The 22666-nt window shown below is 38.1% G+C and overlaps 1 protein-coding gene and 1 pseudogene across 2 annotated transcripts; both read right to left on the bottom strand.

The window, feature by feature from the left end:
- Positions 1-22666, bottom strand: part of LOC120572864 — a 642621-nt pseudogene that overhangs the window by 46303 nt on the left and 573652 nt on the right.
- On the bottom strand, positions 563-22639 carry LOC120572865. 2 transcript variants are annotated; one of them, XM_039822373.1, is made up of 6 exons: positions 22462-22639; positions 21553-21801; positions 21186-21272; positions 13211-13306; positions 11510-11604; positions 563-950 (listed from the first exon to the last, which is right to left on the bottom strand). In XM_039822373.1, the coding sequence occupies exons 1-5, from the start codon at positions 22541-22543 to the stop codon at positions 11546-11548; spliced, it is 573 nt and encodes a 190-aa protein (XP_039678307.1). In that variant the 5' UTR covers positions 22544-22639; the 3' UTR covers positions 563-950; positions 11510-11545. The 2 variants fall into 2 exon arrangements, with proteins under 2 accessions (XP_039678307.1, XP_039678306.1); XM_039822372.1 differs by lacking the exon at positions 11510-11604.

Here is a 22666-nt window from a genome sequence, read left to right as displayed (position 1 = left end):
GGAAGAGGGGAGCTGCAGGCCCTGGAGCTCTGTCAGAACCGCGGCGTTTAGTTCATTAACCCCAAAAATTGTGACTTCGTTGGGTATGTCGTACTGTGGGCTGCCAGCCGTGGCGGAGCTCTATCAACCTCACAGCAGGCGGGTCTGTGAAGGAAGGCAGGCCAGGGCGAGGCAGCAACCCATCAGCGCTAAGCTCATTCTGAATATTCATAAGCATACCATATTTGGAAGAAAAGCTCTTGTTCCAAATAGAGCCATATTCACAGGGTAGTTAAGGGCCTAATAAAATAGCATTCGGGCAATTTTCAGCCCAACCAATGTTACATACCCCATTAGGAGACCTTAAGGAACAGTGTAAAATACCCTATATCATCATTCTATCACCCCTTTAACATTTGAGTTGTTTGTCTCTTTGTAGCGCTGCATTAGGCTCATTTAGGTCATCAATCAACATGTATTCATAAAGCGCTTCACCGCAACCAACAGGTATCCAAAGTGCTTAAAGGACCAAGAATAAAACAACATACCATACAATAAAAGAGTAAAACATAGAATACAGTAATATTATATATAGTAATGCATAGTAACAGGTGAAAGAAAGGGAAAATGCTGAAACGCTACTGTGCATTAAAAAACATTCTAAATAAAGAAGTTTTAATTTTGGATTTCAAAAGAGCGACGTCGGTAATGGTGTGAATGTCAGGTGGTAACTAAGTTCCAAAGTCTCGAGGCAGCAACTGCAAAGAGTGACCCCCACAGTTTGTACCTCGACCTTGGGACTTCTAAAGCCAGTTGGTTGGATGACCAGACTGCTATACAGGTACAGATGTAGGTGTGAGGGTCTCTGGGGACCAGTGATTGGCTGGCTGGACTCCACTGGTTGGTCTGGTGTGATGGTGTTCCGGTCTTCCTCACTGAGGAGTAGAGGTCCTCTGGATCTGCTGGAGACTCTGAACACAAACAGCAGACAAACAGCGTTCTCAACAGGAACTTGTTTAGCTCGCTTAATACATTTAGATAGGGTTGATTTTTTTTTTAAGCCCACAGACCATCGCAGGTTAAATGTCATAGTCCAGTCCATGAACAAGTTGAGGAAATATTATGCATACATTTCAAAACAAATTAGTGCTGTTTTATCTCAAAGGTAAAACATAGAATATTCAAAGTAAAATGTACACTGTTTTTATCAGAAATGTAAAAGAGAAGTAGAAAGCAAATGGAAGTTAAATAGTTAGAACTGTACTGAATAAAAATAAAATGAGGAAGAACAACTGCTTCCTGCTTTTATTTTGGCTGGTTAGCTCAGACATGTCTTTAATAAGAGACTGAGACTGCAAGACTAATTTTAAAAGACTGTTTGAAGATATATGTGAACAATGTAAATATTACACTATTGTAATGTCATGTAAAAATCATATTCTATTTGGATTTTCAAAATAAGGCCTTGTTTCTGAATATATTGCATTTTTTGATGAAGACTGAAGGTTTTAGAAGCAGTATTTGGACATGGATACAGCACATTCAGAATCTGTGTCTCAGTTTGTGACACACACGGCCTCCTGCCTGTTTATGGCTGCATGTAAACAGGAATATTGGTGCTTTAGGTTATTCAAGGCGGCTGTGGTTCAGGTGGTAGAGGAGCGTTCGTCTACCAAACGGAAGGTCGGGGCTTAGAAGTGTCCTTGGACAAGACCCTGAACCCTGACTTGCTCCTGATGTTGAACCATTGGTGTGTAAATATGGATGTCATGAGAACAGACATAACTAAACATGCTGGCTGTCTGGGAGTTCCAGGTGAACTCAGGGAAGACGTTACCATAAGCGGCTGTGTGGTGAAGCCAGGCTTTTGGTGACATCCCTGTGTGTATGTGTGTGAATATTTATCTGATGTGCAGGTGGCACCTTGTATGTAAGCCTCAGCCACCTGGGTGTCTGAATGGTGCGTGTAGTGCTGTGTAAAAAGTGCTTTGAGTAGTCTAGAAAAGCACTATATAAATGCAGTCCAATTATATTTTCAGTAGCCATGTAAACGGCTTACTCGGAATATTGTCTTTTTCAGAATAAAAGCCCAAAACTGGAATATTATGTGCATGTAAAGTGTTTTTGTCCTTTTGTATCTATTTATAGGGATAGTTCATGAAGACAGGAAACTGGCTTGGATCAAAACTGAGAGAGTAGAGCAGCTGTACCTCTGGTCCTGTTTGATTTGATCACTATTTGTCCATAACTGACGTCTTCAGCTCCTCTCACTGCTGAGAAGATTGTAGCTGCATCTCTCTCTCTGGATATAATAATATTTTACTGCTTTACGATTATTGTTAATGTAGAATTATTATTAGAGTTATTAAGGACTTTATACTGCAGGTTTTTAGACCTGCTGGGAACAAAGGAAGAGCAGGGCAGAGGGCATTTCTCTGAAACGGAGATGTGGACGACCACAAAGCTGCTCACAGAGACGGCTGAGAGAAACCTCACCAGTGTCAGTTTACTGGTATCAACAGGAGGAAGCTGCGGGGTTGGCTGCTGTGGTTGAACACACTGCAATTAGTAGTTGTATTAATGGTCGGTTTGAGAAAAAAAACATCTTTGGTCTGCTGGGCTTCCGTCCTCTTTTTTAATCCAAACTTAAATCTTACTTTGAGACAGGATATACCTATTCAAAGTTAGATTTTTGTCTTTTGTTGTGTTAAAGTATTACTAAATGTTAATTTTACATGTTTTGTCTTGTCAGTGACTCATGTTCAGACTTAAAACAGCGCCAATGTACAATTAAGTATGCGTGTTTATAAGCCTGATTATATCTTCTTCCTCTGTACCACAGAGCTCCATTTTGGTTAAAAATATTTAAAATTAAATTATGTTTGCATACAAACATTTATTTTCCGTTTTTGGCCCTTATTCTACTAAAGACAATATATTGACTAAGCTATTTTCATGGCTTATTAAAGAATATTTCACTGATATTCCCGTTTTCATGCAGCCATTTAAACTAGGATGTTTTTGTGTTCGAAGCGTTGGAGGACTTGTTGGCATGTGTGAACACAGCTTCCCTCTTTCATTCCTTCAACCAGCTTCTAGAAAAGGTCGGCTCATACTCAAAAGCCTGTTGATATCAAATGTTTAAAAGTATCTGTAGGCTGTAATCAGTGTTTTATCCCTCACTTTGCGTTCCTTCAAGCCCCTCTACACCAGATGAAAAAAACATCCACATCATGTCCTCTGGAGTGCCGAAGAGGCAGACGGCCTGATACTCTGAGACAAACCAGAACACACTGGACTTCAGGGACACGCTCGCTGTTCATGCGGCGGCGCCCGTGGGAAAAGTAACCTGACTCCACCGGATGGATGCCCGCATTAGCTTCGGCATATCCATCTGGGAACTTTCCGTTGGAGAACTTTTTGGGAAGGGGCGACAATACTGGTTAGCTGATTGGATAAACCATCCGTCTATCACCATCTAGACGGGCCAAATCAACCAATCAGATCTAACTATTGCCGAAACCAGTCAGGAGAAGAGCAAAAACATCTTTTCCTCCGAGAAAAGCCTCCAGTGTCGTATTTTGATCTTCTTTCAATGAAAGAATACTTTGTAATTCGGATAAAACTTGCGTGATAGCACGCTCATCTCATCCGTGGAAGCTGCCATATTGTTTTTATACTGAAGAGTCGCTTCTCGTTGTGTTCCAACTAAACCCACCTCAAAACCACTTTGTAACACACGTTATAATGCTTGCCTAGCTGTTAGCATGGCGCGCCCTCATACTCTGCTCCTGACTGGCTAGTAGTCCTTACCTAGGTACTGTCAGGGCACGCCCTCATCTCTGGTTCTGACTGGCTAGTAGTCCTTACCTAGGTACTGTCAGGGCACGCCCTCATACTCTGCTTCTGACTGGCTAGTAGTCCTTACCTAGGTACTGTCAGGGCACGCCCTCATACTCTGCTTCTGACTGGCTAGTAGTCCTTACCTAGGTACTGTCAGGGCGCGCCCTCATACTCTGCTTCTGACTGGCTAGTAGTCCTTACCTAAGGTACTGTCAGGCGCGCCCTCATACTCTGCTTCTGACTGGCTAGTAGTCCTTACCTAGCTACTGTCAGGGCACGCCCTCATACTCTGCTTCTGACTGGCTAGTAGTCCTTGCCTAGGTACTGTCAGGGCAGCCCTCATACTCTGTGTCTGACTGGCTAGTAGTCCTTACCTAGGTACTGTCAGGGCCGCCCTCATACTCTGCTTCTGACTGGCTAGTAGTCCTTACCTAGGTACTGTCAGGGCACGCCCTCATACTCTGCTTCTGACTGGCTAGTAGTCCTTACCTAGGTACTGCGCGTAATGCGACTCCCAACAAAGATGGAACAGAAGTGAAGAAAAGATCAGCTGCAGCAATGTGCAGAATACCACAAAAAAAAATGGTGTTTTTTAATTAATAAATAAATAAAATGTAAACCTATTCTGGTACAACCTCTAAATACAATTATCAACCTGAAAATGGGCATAATATGAGCTGTAAAACTCAGTCCTCATGGGGATATAAAAACAAGAATGCACACACGTCCCTGAGAGTCCCCTGAAAACCAATAAAAATTTATAAAATGATAAATGTCCACTGGTTAAGGGGAAGTACAATTTTTTCAGTTTGCTGATGTCAGGGCTAAACTGGAAACCCAGTTCATGTGACATGGACTTCACTGCTAGCTGTTTATGGATGTTATAGCAAGATCAGCTAACATGTTGATCGCAGGAGGAACAAGTCAGTCTGTCTGTCTGTCTGTCTGTCTGTCTCTCTCTCTCTCTCTTAATTAAATCAAATTCAAAGGGGCTTCATTGGCATGGAAGTTTCAATAACAATGGGCCTCATTCACCAATATCTTCCTAAGTTTTCTCTTAAATATGTTCTTAAGAAGGTTTCTAAGAAAAGTTTGCGCCGGTTCATGACGTGTTCTTAAACAGCAGAATTGTTCGCATCTGTGTTCTTAGGATTGATGAATCCACGTCTTCCTAACTGAAAGCACGTGCCAGTTGTTCCTAATTAGCATAAGATAACGCCCCACAAATTCCCATATAAGGACATGACACTTCCTGTGCACCTCCTGGGAAGTGGGGGACTCGCGTCGAGTCGCGATGGAGGAAGTACTGAATCTCAAGTAAAAGTACAAATAACCAGAGACATATTTACTTTAGTAAAAGTAGAAGATGTCCACAACCACAAACAAGGCCTGGCTTTTATAAGAAGTTCCTATCACAACCAGCATAAAACGGAAATGTGTTGTTAGAATCGGAATGTGGTTGGTTTTATTCATGGATGTATTTTATTTTATTTAACCATGCCAGTAAGCAAATAAAGTGTGTGAAGCAACGCAAATGGGGAGATGTGAAGAGGTCCAGCCAAATAAATAAGATGTGAAGCGCGTCTTATGCAGCCTGGCGGAGGAGTAAATAACACTGTGGAGAGAAATAGATGGCAACTTTGATTTAAAAACGGGAAAAAAAATTCTCGATGACTTGGATAAATCTAGTGCCTCCTCTGTGACTTCATAACTCTGCCATGTATTGCGTTTTCAATGGTGGCTAAAGCGGGCTTATTCTTTTTTATACTGTGCCCAATGACTGTAAAATGAACTGAAAGTATAGGGGCGAATTTCTTTTTTACTTCTATTAAAGCAGACAAGACCATTTAGGTTAAGGTTCTATGTGGCTAATATCAACCCTGTGTGGTTTGGTATTTTGGCCCATAATTTGGGGTTCTTTTTTTCCTTGTCTTTTTTTTTTTTTTTTTTTCTTTTTTGTTTCTTTTGTTGTTGTTTTAGTTAAATACCAAAGGGGGATCCACAATTATTGTTATGTACAATACTTTGCATATCGGGAAATTACTAGATATTTTATGCATATGATGCTATGGGTTTACCAGTAAATTTCTGTTCGTTTAATATTAAAGGGTGAAATAATCCAGTCAAAGCGAAGAGGATAATTGCATTTCTGAGAAAGGAGAATGTTTCTGTTGCAATGTTGCAGGAGACACATTTGACTGAAAACGTATAAAAACTTAGAATAGACTGGGTTGGACATGTGTACTCTTCCTCATTTAATAGTAAAAGCAGAGGGGTGGCGATACTGGTGCATAAAAAATTGCCCATTAATATTAGTCACGTTGAAATTGATGAAAGAGGTTGTTATGTTTTTGTTGCACGGGGTTTTATATGGAGAGAGAGTTAATATCCTAAATGTATATGCTGCCCCTGATTTAGATCCTACATTCTTTACTAAACTGACTGATTTACTGTTCAAGTATCACTGTCCCTATATGATTGTTGGTGGAGATTGGAATTGTGTAATGAATAATATTTTTGATAAAAGGCCCACCATCACGAGTGCAAAACAAACTCCTAGACAGCGAGCTTTGCAACAAATGGTTGATGAGGTTGATTTAGTTGATGTGTGGAGACATATGCACCCTAAGAGAGAGACTATACTTTTTTTCAAATCCTCATAAAACATATACAAGAATTGATTTTTTCTTGGTTACTAAAATATTATTGGAATTGATAAAACAAAGTAGCATTGATACATCTGTCAGATCATGCTCCAATTAAAATTGAGGTTGCATTCACTTGTTTATATAAGAATAAAAATGTTTGGCAATGTAATAGATCAATATTATCTGATATTAATTTTTGTAACAAAACTAAAGAAAATGCAATGCATTTTCTAGAAATTTACGATAACGATGATACTGATCCGGCAAATGTATGGGAAACTACAAAAGCTTATCTTCGAGGCTTGATGATTTCATATTGTGTTGCTAGGAAAAAGAAAATTATTTATGAACAAAAAGACTAGAGTCAAAGTTACAAGAGGCTGAGACTAAACATAAGCATAGTCTTTCCGCTGAAAGCTGGGATCAGGTTATGGTTGCTAAAATAGCACTCAATTAATTGAAAATCAAAAAACAGAAAGAGAATTATTTTTACAAAAGTATAAACAGTATGATAGTCATAGATCTGTAAAATATTTAGCAAGTTTAATTATAATAAAAACGTAAGTCCGTAATATCGAAAATAAGAGATAAAAGTGGTAACCTGGTTTATACATCAGGTGAAATAACAAATGTGTTTAAAGGGATTCTCTGATTTGTACAAATCTGATAATACAGATAGTGAAAGGGATATGACTTTGTTTTTCAGAAGCTTGAGCTACCTCAACTTGACTTGCAGGATAATTTATTACTTGGTGCTAAAATTACAGTTGATGACGTGAAAAGGACAATAAATTCTTTAAGAATGGAAAGGCATGTGGTCCAGATGGTTTTCCAGCTGAGGTCTACAAAACCTTTGTGGACATTTTAGCCCTTTGATTGCAAGAATGTTTCAGTATGCTTATGATGAGAAGAAATTGCCAAAGACAATGCAACAATCTATTATTTCGTTAATACCAAAAGATCACAAGGATCCAGAAAACCCTGCATCATACAGAGCATTATCAATTCAAAATACAGATTCAGAGATTTTAGCAAGTGTTTTGGCAATACGATTAAACAATGTGATACATAAATTAGTTTCTAGCGATCAAACAGGCTTCATTAAAGGCGCAACAGTCTAGTGCCAATGTAAAGGCGACACTTGGGATATTACAGTATGTAGCATATAAAAAAGAAAAAGCAGTGGTCATTGCATTGGGCCCGAAAAAGCTTTTGATCTGCGTGGAATGGAAGTACTTATTTAGAGTTTTAAAAGTTTTTTCATTTAATGAAAGTTTTATCAACTGGATTAAGTTATTGTATACAAACCCTCAGTCAGCTCTTTTGATTAACGGAACTACATCTGAGACATTCTTGCTGGAGAGAGGAACAAAACAAGGATGCCCTTTGTCCCCTCTCTTATTTAATTTAATTATTGAACCATTGGCGGTGTTGATAAGCAGCGAGGAGATAGAGGGTATTGAAACAGAGAGCCGTTCCCACAAGATATCGCTTTATGCCCGTGCTGCACTTTTATTTTTGAAGAATCCTAACAAATCCATCCTTTCACTAATAAAAATGATTGAAAACTTTAGTAAGTTTTCAGGATATAAAATAAACTACGGAAAATCATTAGCTTTCCGTCGGCGAAAGAATAGACTCATCAAGCTATCATCCTTTTAAAGTGACCAAAAAGGATTTAAATATCTTGGTATATTTTAGTGCAGAGTTTCCAAAGTTGATTAAACATAATCTTTTACCTGTAATAGCAAAAATAAAAACTGACCTTCTAAAGATGGACTAATCTTTCACTTTCTCTTTTGGACCGTATAGCTATAATTAAAATTAATGTTCTCCCTACCTGTTGTATGTTATTCAAATGCTACCTATTTATATTCCATTCAAAATATTTACAAAAATACATAGTGCGGTAGGAGTATTTGTGTGGAATAATAAAAGACCAAGGATGGAACTCGAAGCTTCAACTACCAATCAAAAAACAAGGACTTGGCATCCCAAATTTCAAATTTTATCATTGGGCCGCACAATTAAAATTTACGGCAGAGTGGATTAAAAAGCCATTTCTGCTTTCCAGATTTAGAAGGTATAGGTCTGGATGGGGTTCAATTAGAACACCTTCCGTTTATATGTTTCACAAAAGTATATACCAAGATTAAGCACAATTATATACTGAAAAATATCTGTAGATCTCAGTGCTGTTCGTAAATATTTTGGGCTTGACCAATACTCATTATTGGCTCCTATTGCTAATAATCCGGTTTTAGACATGTATTGATGCTGGTTTTAATGAGTGGAGAGAAGCTGGTATCATAAGAATATTAGATGTTTATGCAGATAATGCTCTCAAGTCTTTCCAATGATTACAGTATGAGTTTAATATTTCTCCAAGGTCCACTTTTTTCGATAAGAAGCTATCTTATTTCTATTGAATACTTTAAACAAGGTGGGAAAATAAATGTGCTTGATAGCATTTTATTTAAAGGCAGCGGCATTGAAAAGTAAAACAATGACATATATTTATGACCAAATTACAGCAAATAATAAAGTTTTAATAAATATCAAACAAAGTTGGGAACTTGACTTTGGTGTTACACTGGAAGACCAGATATGGAACAAAGTATTAAATCATGCAAGACAAATTACTAAATCAAATAAATCATATGAAGTACAATATAAAATTATCAACAAGCTGCATGTGACTCCCTTAACTCGAAGTAATACGACACATGTACGAAATTTTGTCTTAAATGTAAAAAGGATACAGGAACTTATTTCCACTTAATATGGTCCTGTCCTTTAATTTGTACCATTCTGGTCTTGGGTTGTTCGTGAAATTGAAAAATCTTTTTGGGATTAAAGTCCCACTGGATCCCAGCTTGTGTACCCTTGGTGTAAATAACTGTGTGCCCAGAAACAAAAATAATGTCCATAATGCTATATGCTGCTTTCGCCTTTCCATTCTTCATGTTTGGATTAAAGAACACTCTCCTACTTTAACTCTTTGGCGAAAAACCTTTGTCACTGCTACCATATGAAAGAAGGATAATGTACTGTATGGAACTCTGGATACGTTTGTAAATGATTGGTCTCCCCTTAAAGATTATTTTGGCCATGAATGGCAAGCAATAACATGCATTAATATGGATTGAGAAGAAGAAACCCCCCAAAATAATATATTTAAATATGGTCTACGGTCTGCTATAAAACCTGTGTAGAGAATGTATGTATATATTGTGTATATATATGCCGATGTCTGTGTATATATGAAGTACAAAATTCACACTGCTAACTAACTAAATGAAGGCGTAGTAGACCTGCAAGAACTACTTATTTATTATTTGCTGTTTTTTTTGTTTTTTCTTCTCTTTTGTTTTTTTCTATGTTTATGGTAAGAAGAAAAATGTGAAAATAAACAATTTACAAAAAAACAAACGGAAAAACAAAAAACATTTTCTATTTTCCGGAGGCTTGTATTACCGGGGTCACAGCGCGTGCCGGGCTCTGGAGCACCAGAGCCGGCTTGGTTCAGCGAGTGCCGCAGGATTTAATCAGTTTAATTGCTGATGTAAATTGCAGTGTTAGTGTTTTTGCATATTATGATTTATTTTTCAACAAATGATCAGAAATACATTACAGTAAAATACTATAATTGTAACGACTGTAGAATTGAATAAAATGCAGTAACCAATAATTTGAAGACAATGGTCATCACTCAAATGTGTCTAAGAGTGCTTTTCAGTGTTACGTATTTTGTTCTTAGCTAAGAACAAATTCAAGTTAAGAAAACATTAGTGAATGCCAGGATCGGTAACGTAAAAGGTCGTAAGAAGGGTTTAAAGTGCCCATATTATGAAAAAACACTTTTTCTGGGATTTGGGGTGTTCTTTTGTGTCTCTGTGGTGCTCCACACACATACAAACTTTGAAAAAATCCATCCATGGTGTTCTGAGGTGAGATACGGTTTCTGAATGTGTCCTGCCTTCAGTCTCCTAGTGAGCTGTTCAAAATGGGCTCCGGACTGTGACGTCACAGTCCGAAATGAGCGGCCTAACCACAACCGTTAGCTTCGTAGCGTTAGCATGCTAACGCTAACTGCTCACGTCGTTCTCAATAGCAAAGCACTGCTACAACACACACAAGTTCACCATAATCTACAAAAGAACTACTTACATGTGCGCCCTCATTTAGAAGTCTCCCAGCTGATCCTGCCTTGTAACTGACCAGTTGGAGAAACAGGCTTTCTTTACTGTCTCTAGAGTTAGCTAGCTGACATTCTCTACATCTGAGCTACTGAGCATGTGCGAGGTGCAGTCAAAGATAGTACAGAAGAAGAAGAAGAAAGAGGTCTCACTCTGTAGCTAAAACAGAAACCAGGTGAAAAGAGGAGAGAGAGAGAGCTGTGCAGTACAACAAAAATATGGTGTTTTTTGAAAATTAAACCATGTAAACCTATTCTGGTACAACCTTAAAATACAGTTATGAACCTGAAAATGAGATAATATGGGCGCTTTAAGAACACATTTCTTCGTAAGAACTGTTGGTGAATGAAGGGCCCATTGTGGCCAAAGCTTCAACATAGATTTTTGTCCAAATATTCAGACAAAACACAGTAAACAGTAATATGAATGTGTGTGTGTGTGTGTGTGTGTGTGTGTGTGTGTGTGTGTGTGTGTGTGTGTGTGTGTGTGTGTGTGTGGTGTGTGGCTTGTTAAATGAAATATTTTTAGTAGTAGGTTGTGTGTTTTGTATGTTAGTGTAATATTCATATATTGACAATGTAAACAGCTTAATCGTAACAATGTCTTTTCAGATGTAAAGATGGTCCATGTTGCACTGGATGACGTGTTTCTTAATCACCATGAACACACACTGTAGTTCATTCACAAATACTCACTAGAGCACCAGATCAGGATTAACTAATGAAAATATTAACCTAAAAAATTAAAGTCACTATTTGTTTGATAGAAAGTGAGCAGCTGAACTGTTCTGTGTTCTCTTCTAAGGGAAGTTTCTAGAGATGGAAACATAGAAGAGCGTACCTCTCTTCCTTTTGTCTTCTTCTCTTTGATCGCTATTTATCCGTAACTGACATCTGTTGTTCTCACTCTGGAGTAGATTGCAGCAGGATCACTCTCTGGGAAAGAAATATCATTATTAATATCAGGGCTGTACAGTATATATTACTACTTATGCAAAAAGTATACAGATTATTTGAAGTCCTACAACAATCAGTAGTACTAGAAAATTACATAATAAAATTTTAAAAAGTTTGATAAGTTAAAAATTAAATGCAAATGAAATAATAGCTTTTAATTATAAAAGTCTACTATTAAAGGGAAGTACAACTTTTCAGTTCTTTTTCTTCTTAACACTTGTTGCTGATGTCAGAGCTTAAATGGAAACGTAGTTCGTGTGAAATGGACTTCACGCTAATAGAGCTGTTATTTTACAGTAAGATGAGCAGACATGTAAACGCAGGAGGAACAAGTCACGATGTCAGCGTGTCAATGATACATATTCCCCATAGTATCAGAAAGTTACTTAATAAAAAGTTGATAAATTATCTCTCTCTCTACAGGCCCAACATGGTAAAGTTAGGTTAGGTTATGGTTATGTTGTCCTAGGTTTGCCTTTGGCTAAGTTAACACTTTACAACAGCAACACACTCTCCCCTCTGTCAGTCATACACACCCTACATACTGACTCATCTGATTTACACATCCTGTTCTGTATATAGTGAATTTCATATGTATTCAGTTCCACAAAATGTAATAAAGTCTTGTTTAAACTAGAGATGTTCCGATACCGATAGCTCCGATACTGCCTAATCCGCTGTTGGTATCGGGAAGTACTGGAGTTTATGAACCGATCCGATACCACGTAATAAAGCCCTGAAGAAAATCTACTTTAAAGTAGTTTATTCATGTTCTTTTTCCGTTATAACTGACTGTCAAACTGGACAATAAAAGAAAGTTCTGTGGCATTCATTGTTTGTTTGTTCATGTTTCACAAAGAGTTTAACCTGAGCAAGACCGACAACAAAGATAGAAATCATATCACATCCATACAGGGATAGTAGTATACAGTTGTTAAAACATAATAAAATATATGACACACTGGTATCGGATCAGTCCTCGGTATCGGCTGATACACAAGTTCAGGTATCGGAATCGGTATTGGGAAAAGCAAAAATGGTATCGGGCCATCTCTAGTTTAAACATTGAACATGGTGTCTTCTCCCTCTTTGTTGTGACCTCCTGACGCCAGGTCATGAGATGTGTGTGTGTTGGGGGGCTTGTTTCATCAGGTCATATTAGTAGTAGGTTGTGTGTTTTAGTGTTGATTAGTCGATTTGTCTTTGTTGTGAGCTCTGATTTTTCCTTGTTGAGAGATCCTATTTGGCTGCATGTAAACAGAAAGGTTGGTGGAATATTCATTATCAGCTGCTTAGAGGAATGATGTCTTTTTCAAAATAAGGGCAAAAAACTGTAGAAGATGAATGTAAAGATGGTCCCTGTTGCACTGGATGACATGTTTCTTCATCACCATGAACACACACTGTAGTTCATTCACAAATACTCACTACAGCACCAGATGAGGATTAATCCGCTAATGAAAATAGTCCCTAACAAAGTCCGAATTTCCTTATGTTTGTTTGATAGAAAGTGAACAGCTGAACTGTTGTGTGTTCTCCTCTAACAGATGTTTCTAGAGATGGAGACATAGAAGAGGAGCCGTACCTTTCTTCCTGTTTGATTTCTTGTCTTTGATCACTATTTGTCCGTTACAGACGTCTTCTCTTCTCACTCCAGAGTAGATTGCAGCAGGATCACTCTCTGGAAAGAAATTACATTGATTATTTACAATCAATACTACTATTTTCCATAGTACTAGAAAATGACTTCATAGTAGATACATTTTAGCAGCAAATTTCAGGATATAGCTTTAAGACATAAGTGTCAAAGTCTACATAAGGGGAAGTACAATGTCAGGGCTTAAATGGAAACCCGTTCATGTGAAATGGACTTCACGCTCCACAGAGCTGATCTTTTTAGAGAACATGTTGACCGCAGGAGGAACAAGTCACAGCGTCAACATGTCAGGGTGTCGCACAAACAACACTTGGTTATTAACACACAAAATAATGTACAAATGTGTCAATTTTCCACGGAGAGAGATATACTGAACTAGATTTAGATGAGCATCTTTGTTACGGGCGCCATCAATATATTTGCCTCTTGCACCCCATTGTCAGATCAGATCTGAGTGATCAGATCACAAGAGGACAGCTCTAAGTACAGGTGAAAACACACAGGGTGCATTGAGATGAGTTTTTAAAAACACATTTGGAGGTGGTTTAGGCAGCATGTGTCCACATTCTTAATAACAGTAGTCATGTTTCCATCTAACTGTCAAGCAAATTTAAAAGAAAAACTTTTAAAATCTCGCAAAAGAAAGTTCAAAGCTTTTCCTTCAACTGATTTAGGGCGAATAAACCAGACTACGAAAGCGTAGTTTACGTCTAAGTTCACGTTACGCATGGTTGTAGATTGGCAACCCGGCTTGCTAAATCAAAGAGTTTAGAAGCTAAGTTCTTGGCTAAATGGAGAAAGGTAGCATTGTACAAAGTGGGCCACCTGTGCAGAATACAGGGCTGTGGAAGAGACATTTGGGGTCAGCGAGACAACACAGTATATTGCTGTGTAGACACGGTGTGCAGGGCCATACCATTCAAGGTGTTGAACCAATTAGTCATTTTTCCCAACATGTCTGAGGCACAGGCTACAGTGCACTGTAACTCCACCACGCGCGCTCGTGCCACAAGTGTACTGCGCCCTGGATGGGACCTGTATCCCAACCTTTCTCCCATCCGATGGATACTGGGACTATATGGTACGGTGGCCGGAAGTGCAATGCAACATTACAAAGAATGAAACACTTTTACATTTTGGAAAACAAATTTACATTTTGGAAAACAAATTTACATTTTGGAAAACAAAATAACATTTTGGAAAACAAATTAACATTTTGGAAAACAAAATAACATTTTAGAAAACAAATTTACATTTTGGAAAACAAATTTACATTTTAGAAAACAAATTTACATTTTAGAAAACAAAATAACATTTTAGAAAACAAATTTACATTTTGGAAAACAAAATAACATTTTTAGAAAACAAATTTACATTTTGGAAAACAAAATAACATTTTCGAAAACAAATTTACATTTTAGAAAACAAATTTACATTTTGGAAAACAAAATAACATTTTTAGAAAACAAATTTACAATTTCGAAAACAAATTTACATTTTAGAAAACAAATTAACAAGATGCAAAACACTTTTACCAGTCCCGAAACAAATTTACAAATGACAGATTCTTCACGGAAAGAATGTACCACATACCGGAAGTGATGAGGTGTTGTTGGGGGCGCCAGTCAATTTGTGTTGTTGTGAGTGAGTATAGCGTGAATGAAGTTTATGGTGACTTTACGTGTGGTCGGTGTTTGGGTTTTTATATGACGCGGACCTGACGGAAACACAGGGAACGTATCGACACCCGCCGGGGCCGGATCGGAAGCTACAGCAGGGGGCAGCTGAGTCCGTCTGCAGCTGCAGGACCTGGAGCTCACTGCCCATTCCTGGGAGCCAAAACCGACACCACGCAGCTGGAGACCCAGGCCGTATTGCTGGGCCCGCTGGAGGAAGGGAAGCCGGGAGAATCAGATCCAGGACTGAACGGAGCGGACTGTCACAGCCTGCTGAAGTTTAAATCACAGGTTTCCTAAAGGGAGTCTGGCGGGACTTCGGACTGTGGACCCGACGAAACCACGACTTAAAGTCTCGTTAAATAAATAAATAAATACATGCAGAAATAAAAGAATCATTAGTGGGGAGTGAGCCTGGACATTTCAGTCTGTTTAAACTTCACTTTGAAGCAGAACCTCTTAGTTCAGAAGGGTGAAGTTTCCGTTTGTACTCATATCTGTGAACTGATTATAATAAATATTCTTTGTATTAACACATTAATTAGTCTCTTTGTCTTTTGTTTAAAAAAACTAGAACATCGCATGAGATTTTTGACGATTTATAGTGATTTTATTTCCGTTAGACCTTTGCCTACATTGACGCTGATGCATTAAGGACGGTCCATAGACAGTATATAAGGCAGGCGTCCCCCTGTTCCAAGATGGCGCGCTCTATTGACGCATTGATCCATAACTGCCGTAGTCAAGGCGACATGTATACAAAACCTCATCACTTCCGGTATGTGGTACATTTCCCTTTCCGTGAAGAATCTGTCATTTTGTAAATTTGTTTTGGGACTGGTAAAAGTGTTTTGCATCTTGTTAATTTGTTTTCGAAAATGTAAATTTGTTTTCTAAAATGTTATTTTGTTTTCCAAAATGTAAATTTGTTTTCTAAAATGTAAATTTGTTTCCGAAAATGTTATTTTGTTTTCGAAAATGTAAATTTGTTTTTCTAAAATGTTATTTTTTTTTCCAAAATGTAAATTTGTTTTCTAAAATTAAAATAATTTTGTTTTTCAAAATATTATTTTGTTTTCCAAAAAAAAAAAAAAAAAATATTTTGTTTTCCAAAATGTAAAAGTGTTTCATTCTTTGTAATGTTGTACTTGCACTTCCCGTGCCAATCGTATATAGTCATGTGAGTTACATGTTCACTACGTCACAACTTATTTGGCAATGCTGTTTCCATCTCCCATTTCGCACATTAACTCTTTTGAAAAGGCAAAAACCACCTCAAACAGTGTAAAACTAAGACTTTTATTTTTTGCCGTTTCCATCAACATTTTCTAACGCTGTACTCCAAAATGCTCATAAAAATTTGTGGTGGAACCCCCACTAATGAGAATGGAAAATGTGTCACATTAGGGGCCGGCCCTATTGAGCTGTGAGCAGAGCTACACAAAGTATTTCTCATGCCAGAAAACACTAAATCGTCGTGTGATGTTAAAATGATACTGTTATTGATGTCTGGTTTTTGTTGCTCTTTGGAGCTTTTTGCAGCGCTGTTCATTGGAAAAGGCAGCCAATTGCTATACGGTAATAATATTTTTAGTAAAATGTTCCAGAATTCACCAAAATGAAGGCTATTACTCAAGATATTCCTGCTCTTACATCATCTCCTTTTAGTTATTTATTAGTCTTGCATTGCTAGAGTTAGTTAGCGTTGTTTTTGCTTTACGGAGAAAGCTGGCAAACTCAAATCAGCCGGCGGTGTGAAATGGTTTTATTTCATATAAATTCTTCACAATAAAAGCCCCTCTTATTTTCTAATTTAATTGCTTTTATTATGAAATGGCAAAATCATGAAATTTCGGTCTTCATCAGCAGTAACATAGCATGACTCCTGCATTCGCATACATTTATCGGCACAGAGCAGACTGTAGGCAGCACTTTTTTCAATTGACAGCAAGTTTCTAATGTATGATTTAGTTGATGAGTATGAGCCTGTAAGCAAACAGAAACAGTTTTGCATCGTTTAGGCCGACCGTCCAGACGAATCCTGCAAACGCACTGCCTGAAAACGGACTTTTTGAAACCTGGTCTCAGGGTGAAAAAATCCAAAACGGCTCTCGTTTGGCTTCGTATGGATGGTGAATAACGGATCCGGTATCGGTGATGTCATCGCCACACCTCTCTCTTTTACACCCCTCCCACCGGCCGCTGACGCCCACAACTCCGCGGTGAATAGCAGAGCATGTCCCATCTCCATGGTCAAACCAGCTCACTTCATCTAAATACTGTGTCTCTGCTCCCTGACCCTTCCCTCTGGATTCTACACAAGATATATTGCTGACGTTATGTAGCCAACGTTAAACATCGCTAAAGTAGCTGACTGCTCCAGCAGCTGAAGTAACCATTGACGTAACCTTAACGTTAGCTGCTATGGCTATCTGTTTATAAAGTGGAAGTAGATGACTTATCAACTAGCTAGCTAATCTGTCTGCTTATCAACTCCCTGAACGGATTATAGTAACTTTTACCACGGCTTATTGTAGAAAGGCTACTGAAAGAAAACGTATAGATTATTAAAAAGACATCATTCATGGATCTAAGCAGCCATAAAGATAAAATAAAATAATGTGAATTACTAGCTTTGACTAAACTGTTGGAAGCCATGTGCAGGATTGCTGCTTGTACTTCTTCACACTCATTATACAGATTAGCCTGCATGGTAACGTTAGTGGGAGCAACCTGTGGCATAGAAAATAACTAACTGAAAGAATATCCATGAAGACAAAAAACGTAGGCAATACATGTTTTTCTGTTTCAGTAAATATTGTTTTTTCGTCTTTTAGCATCAGCAAACAGATTTTATGTTGTCCAAAATATTTCCATGTGGTTATATTAAATTTTTGATTTGTGTTTCTCAAGGAGATCATCAAATCTACTCCAGAGAGCATTGCAGCTACCCCCACAAAGCTCTGTCTCATTCAGATCCATATTAGGTAAGCAATCAGAGTAACATATACCTTTCAAAGATTTTTGCAATACATGTTTTGTGTCAAACTGTTATTATGAAAAATTATGTAATCCAAAAACGTTTTTTATGGGGGAATCTTGCAGACAAACGAGGGGTTTGGCAGGTGCAGTGTAGTTCCACTGGAATCAACATGTATGTCTCAGCTGGACAAGACCACTCCAAAGCTCCTGGAGCTATTCAGTTTGAACCAGAGGTGGTGTTGGTGATGGTCAGCACATCAAGAAATGTTGATGGAACTGATACAGGTGAGGCTAAAGTGGTTAAAATAAGTTATAGGTTTTAGGAATACATGTATTACAAGTTCATTGTTTTGTTTTCTTGCTCCAGTTGGATGGACATGGTAAGTTACTTTGTTTTACAAAAAGTTTCAACTGGTTTACATAACAAATTTTAAGGTTAAAAAGCTACACTACCAGTCCATTCCCAAATAAATGTGACAGTCCTAAATACATACACTGCCTTATACAGACAGTTTTGGAAGTACGTTTGCATCAACTTTTAAAGCTTAATTTATTTCTTATACTTAAACTAATATCCAGCATTCATTGGTGGATCTACAGACTGAGTAAGGTCTCAAAAAGCCATATGCTAATGTAACCTCATACATGCATCAGGGGATCCTTGCACGCACATTTAACAATCTGTAAACCAATGCAAAATAAAAGTCATGGTGAAAATTATTGGCTATCTTAAGTTCAAAAATATAACCATAACATTTAATTTTGATTTAAATGACAATACATGAGACAGTTTCTTAATATTGGTATTCTGTTTGTCTGTCATACAGGGAACTTAAGAGAGCAGTGTGCACGAGGACCTGGAAATGCACTGTGTGACGTTCTATGCCAGATGAAGTGGGCATCTTTGAGAGAGAGAAACCCAGTGCTTACAAATCTCTGCAATCTGGCCAGAACATGCTGCTGTACTTGGGGTGACATGCATGCTGAATCTCCAGTATCCATGCAAAGTTTGAGAACTTATGAGGTATTTCAAAGACTTTTGTGGGACTCGATGCACTGCGCCCAAAACCAACCTCTCAAGTTCATAAGCCTCAAAAACATGCTTCTTGCAGTGAAACGTGACTATTGGCCTTGCACATTTTCCTCGGCCTGATGAGCGTATTGTTGAGTTGTACATGAAGGCCTTTCAAGCACTTGTGGGACTCTGCCGGGTCCAAAACTAACGTCCCATGATCATTTCTGTTCATGAACATTTTTCTGTTATTTTATAATGATTTCACTGATGTACTCAGTGAAAGTCACTGAAGATATTTTATCAAACTGTAGTTGGTAAGCTGAAGTCATATGTTCTAGTATGTAAACTAGTAAATTTTAAAGGAAAATCTGCCAATTTAAAACCATGATGTCAAATCATTGACTGTTAAGCTTTGATGTTTAAAATGGCCAAATGTGGCCCTTCAAGATTACTGTTATAAACCGAAAGGTTGCTGGAGCAGTACAGCAACATAATAAACATGTAAATTATTTCAGTTTAGTTTTGCCATGACTGGATTTATTAGCTGTTAAATAAATGCTGGAATCAAATACCTCTTGTTTCTTTGATAAATGTATGCCAATGCTAACTAATTATATTGAGTAAATTGCAATTTTAAAACAGAAATAAAGAATTTGTCAACATTAAAAAAAATAAGTGCAGGATTTGATTTGAATCAATTTTTCTCTTTAAATTTAATTTAATTTAATTAGGTGTTTGTGGTTAAAATGCTCTCTGTTTTGATGATGGATAAACTTAATTTTGTTTTTTTGTAGACTTTACTTAATAATTTAGCATAAACCAAAATGTTTATTACTGAGGTTTACCTACTTAAAAAACAAGATAGTTCGCTGAACTAACAAAAGTGGTTGGAAAATGTCTTAATTTTTGTAAGTTATATCTAGGTAACAGTTTTTACAGTGTAAGCAGTCTACTAGTGATCATGGGTCTCATTTATAAAACGTGTGTGCAGGATCCTTAATATGAGGTACGTGACGGCCAAAAGCCTAAAATGCGTATGCGAGCCGGGAAAAAGTCAGATTTATAAAACCGCGTGTACGCGACACCTGCAGTAGTAATGTTCCCTTTATTAATCAGAGATTACCTACAAGCGCGCTTTACGTGGATCAGCCTCTTATCCGCCCTGTACACGCCAATTTTAACCACAAATAACAACAGTTATCACTGAGTACAAGTGCAAATAACACTGCTGGATTTGATCTTCATGGTAACATGGATGATATGGAGTGAAAAATTGTCGCGAGCGTCAATATTTTTTATTTTTTTTACTTCTATAGTTATTCCCATTTACTCTCTGCAGTCTGACTTCAGTTCACATGACCTCACCGTCATGCGTCGCCAATTCCTATTTTGGCTTCAAAATTGCGTATGCATGGATCAGATTTGCGCGGGAGGACCGCACATTCTTCCATCAAGTTTGTTTTTATAAATCACAACCTTTGTGTGGGAAGTGGCCCCCCATTTTGTGTGTACCACGCGTTTATAAATGAGACCCCAGATCACTCAGATCAGATTTTAAAGGTCAGAACGAGACCTTAGAGCCTCCCAGACCCTCAGAGTTGGGAGGTATTACAATTTAACGTGGTTTAACTGGACTGTTTTCCGGATTCTCCTTGATCCAGAGATCATTAAATGCTTCTGTGGAAGTCATCAAAGTCTCCAGAATCTTCTTCATGTATGTGAATATGAGTCTGGGGCTCCTGAGGTTCTCTCAACAACAGCAATTTACTGTTTACATAAACATATTCCCTTACTTTAGGTCTATTGTAAGTGATCATAACATACAGAGATATGTATATCTGTAAATGTATAGTTTAATACAGTACATCATCTTTGTTTTATTCTGTGTCCTGCAGTGAAGCGTGAACAGACCCCCACTCAGCTGAAGGGTTGCTATGAGAAACAGGAAACTGGATGACCGCAGGACTGTTAGAGCTGTTAGAGCTGTTAGAGCTGTTAGAGGTGTTAGAGCTGTTTAACCACAGGGTACAAAAACACCCAGACTCTCATGACAAGCACAACACACGCTATTATCTACTGAAATAGACCTTACTGTGTAAAAAACTAAAACATTTATTTAGATTTTAATATAAAATATCATTTTATAAAATGTTCCCAAAATGTCCTCTCTCAAGACATAAACCAAGAACACACACGGTTTTCTTCTGAAATTCAATAAAAACATCTTTACCTCTGCTCCGTCTGATTGGCTGTTGCAGGTTACGTGATATTGTGACATCACTGTATGTGACGTCATTATCTCCAGCTTCTACTTGAGCTGAAATAAACCAAAGTTAATATCAATCTCAATCAATTTAATCATTAAAGAGACATCCGTAAAGATGGAAACATGAGGAAGATTATGTGATTCTATCAAAAGCTCGGAGCATGCTAAAGGGCCCTAGTGGTGAGGATGGTTTGTCAACAACAGAAAAGTGATTCATGAGAATCCAAAGAGACGTTTGACTTGAAGAAACACTTCAGTCCAATTCTGGAATTGAAAATATCAACCGGAAATTTTATATCTGCAGAGCAATATGAGTCTTATTGAGACTAACCTCTAGGTTTCATACGGATGCATCTTAGAACCAGGAGAACCAGGAGATCCAGGAGAACCAGGAGAACCAGGAGAACCAGGAGAACCAGGACACCGACTGAAACAGCAGACCACAACACAAGGGGAGGGAGGAGGAGCTGGGGGAGGGAGGAGAGGAGCCGGGGGAGGAGGAGGGGAGCTTGGGGAAGGGAAGAAGTGGTGGAGCCAGAGCTGACAGAGGTTGTAGGAGGACTTGTAGTCTTGGGTTTCTCTAAAATAAACAAAAAACTATTTAATTAAAAGCATAGAAATAAAAGTAAGTAGATAACATGTTCAGCTGTTTCACTGTTCCTCCTTTTCATGTGAAGCTGTAGACGTTTAACTTCAATGTTGTGTATTATGTTTGTAATTGAGTGAATTCCCTTAGTTTAGTTAGAGGTAGAAATATCTAATATCAGACGGTGTGTTAGGCTGCTTCCACACCGTGTTAACCAACCCTGAGCCGTTTGGTCAGAACATTTCCTTGGTTTGGGGCGGGGTTGAACGCTTATTCAATTCAAACTCTGGTGCAGACCAAATAACAGAACTCTGGTCACTTGAATACAGAGGTCTCTGTTTTTTTCCAAGTACTCGATCACTTCATGTGAGAATGCAGTCAGACACACACAGGAAGTGAACCAAAAATCATTACATTAACTAGCCTGCAATTTCCACCTTGTGCACAATTTACAGACGGATAAATGATTAAAGTGGACGATAACTTTCAGATCGATAACCTAATGACCACGTCATCATCATCATCTTAAAGACCATGTTTGGTGCACATGAAAAAATGTAGTGTGAACATAAACTAAACTAAATGAAAAATGAATCTACCGAACTGTAGGTGTTAAAGCACCCTAAGATGAATGATGACCTTTAACCTCCTCACCTGTGACAGAGACCCAGCTGGGTGGAGACTCTCCAACAGTTCTGATGAGACACGTAGAGGCCTTCATCAGACCTGGAAACATGGTGGATGGTCATGTGACCTGCGGGCTCATTCCTGATGAAGGAGCCCACTTTATAGAAACTAGCTGGGAGGTTGGAGGACGTCTTTTGTTTTACAGGTCAGAGTGAGGTCTTCTCCCTCCATC

The sequence above is a fragment of the Perca fluviatilis genome, chromosome 14 (assembly GCF_010015445.1).
Source record: "Perca fluviatilis chromosome 14, GENO_Pfluv_1.0, whole genome shotgun sequence".
Lineage (NCBI taxonomy): Eukaryota > Metazoa > Chordata > Actinopteri > Perciformes > Percidae > Perca > Perca fluviatilis.
This window is presented reverse-complemented; position numbering and strand designations above follow the sequence as displayed.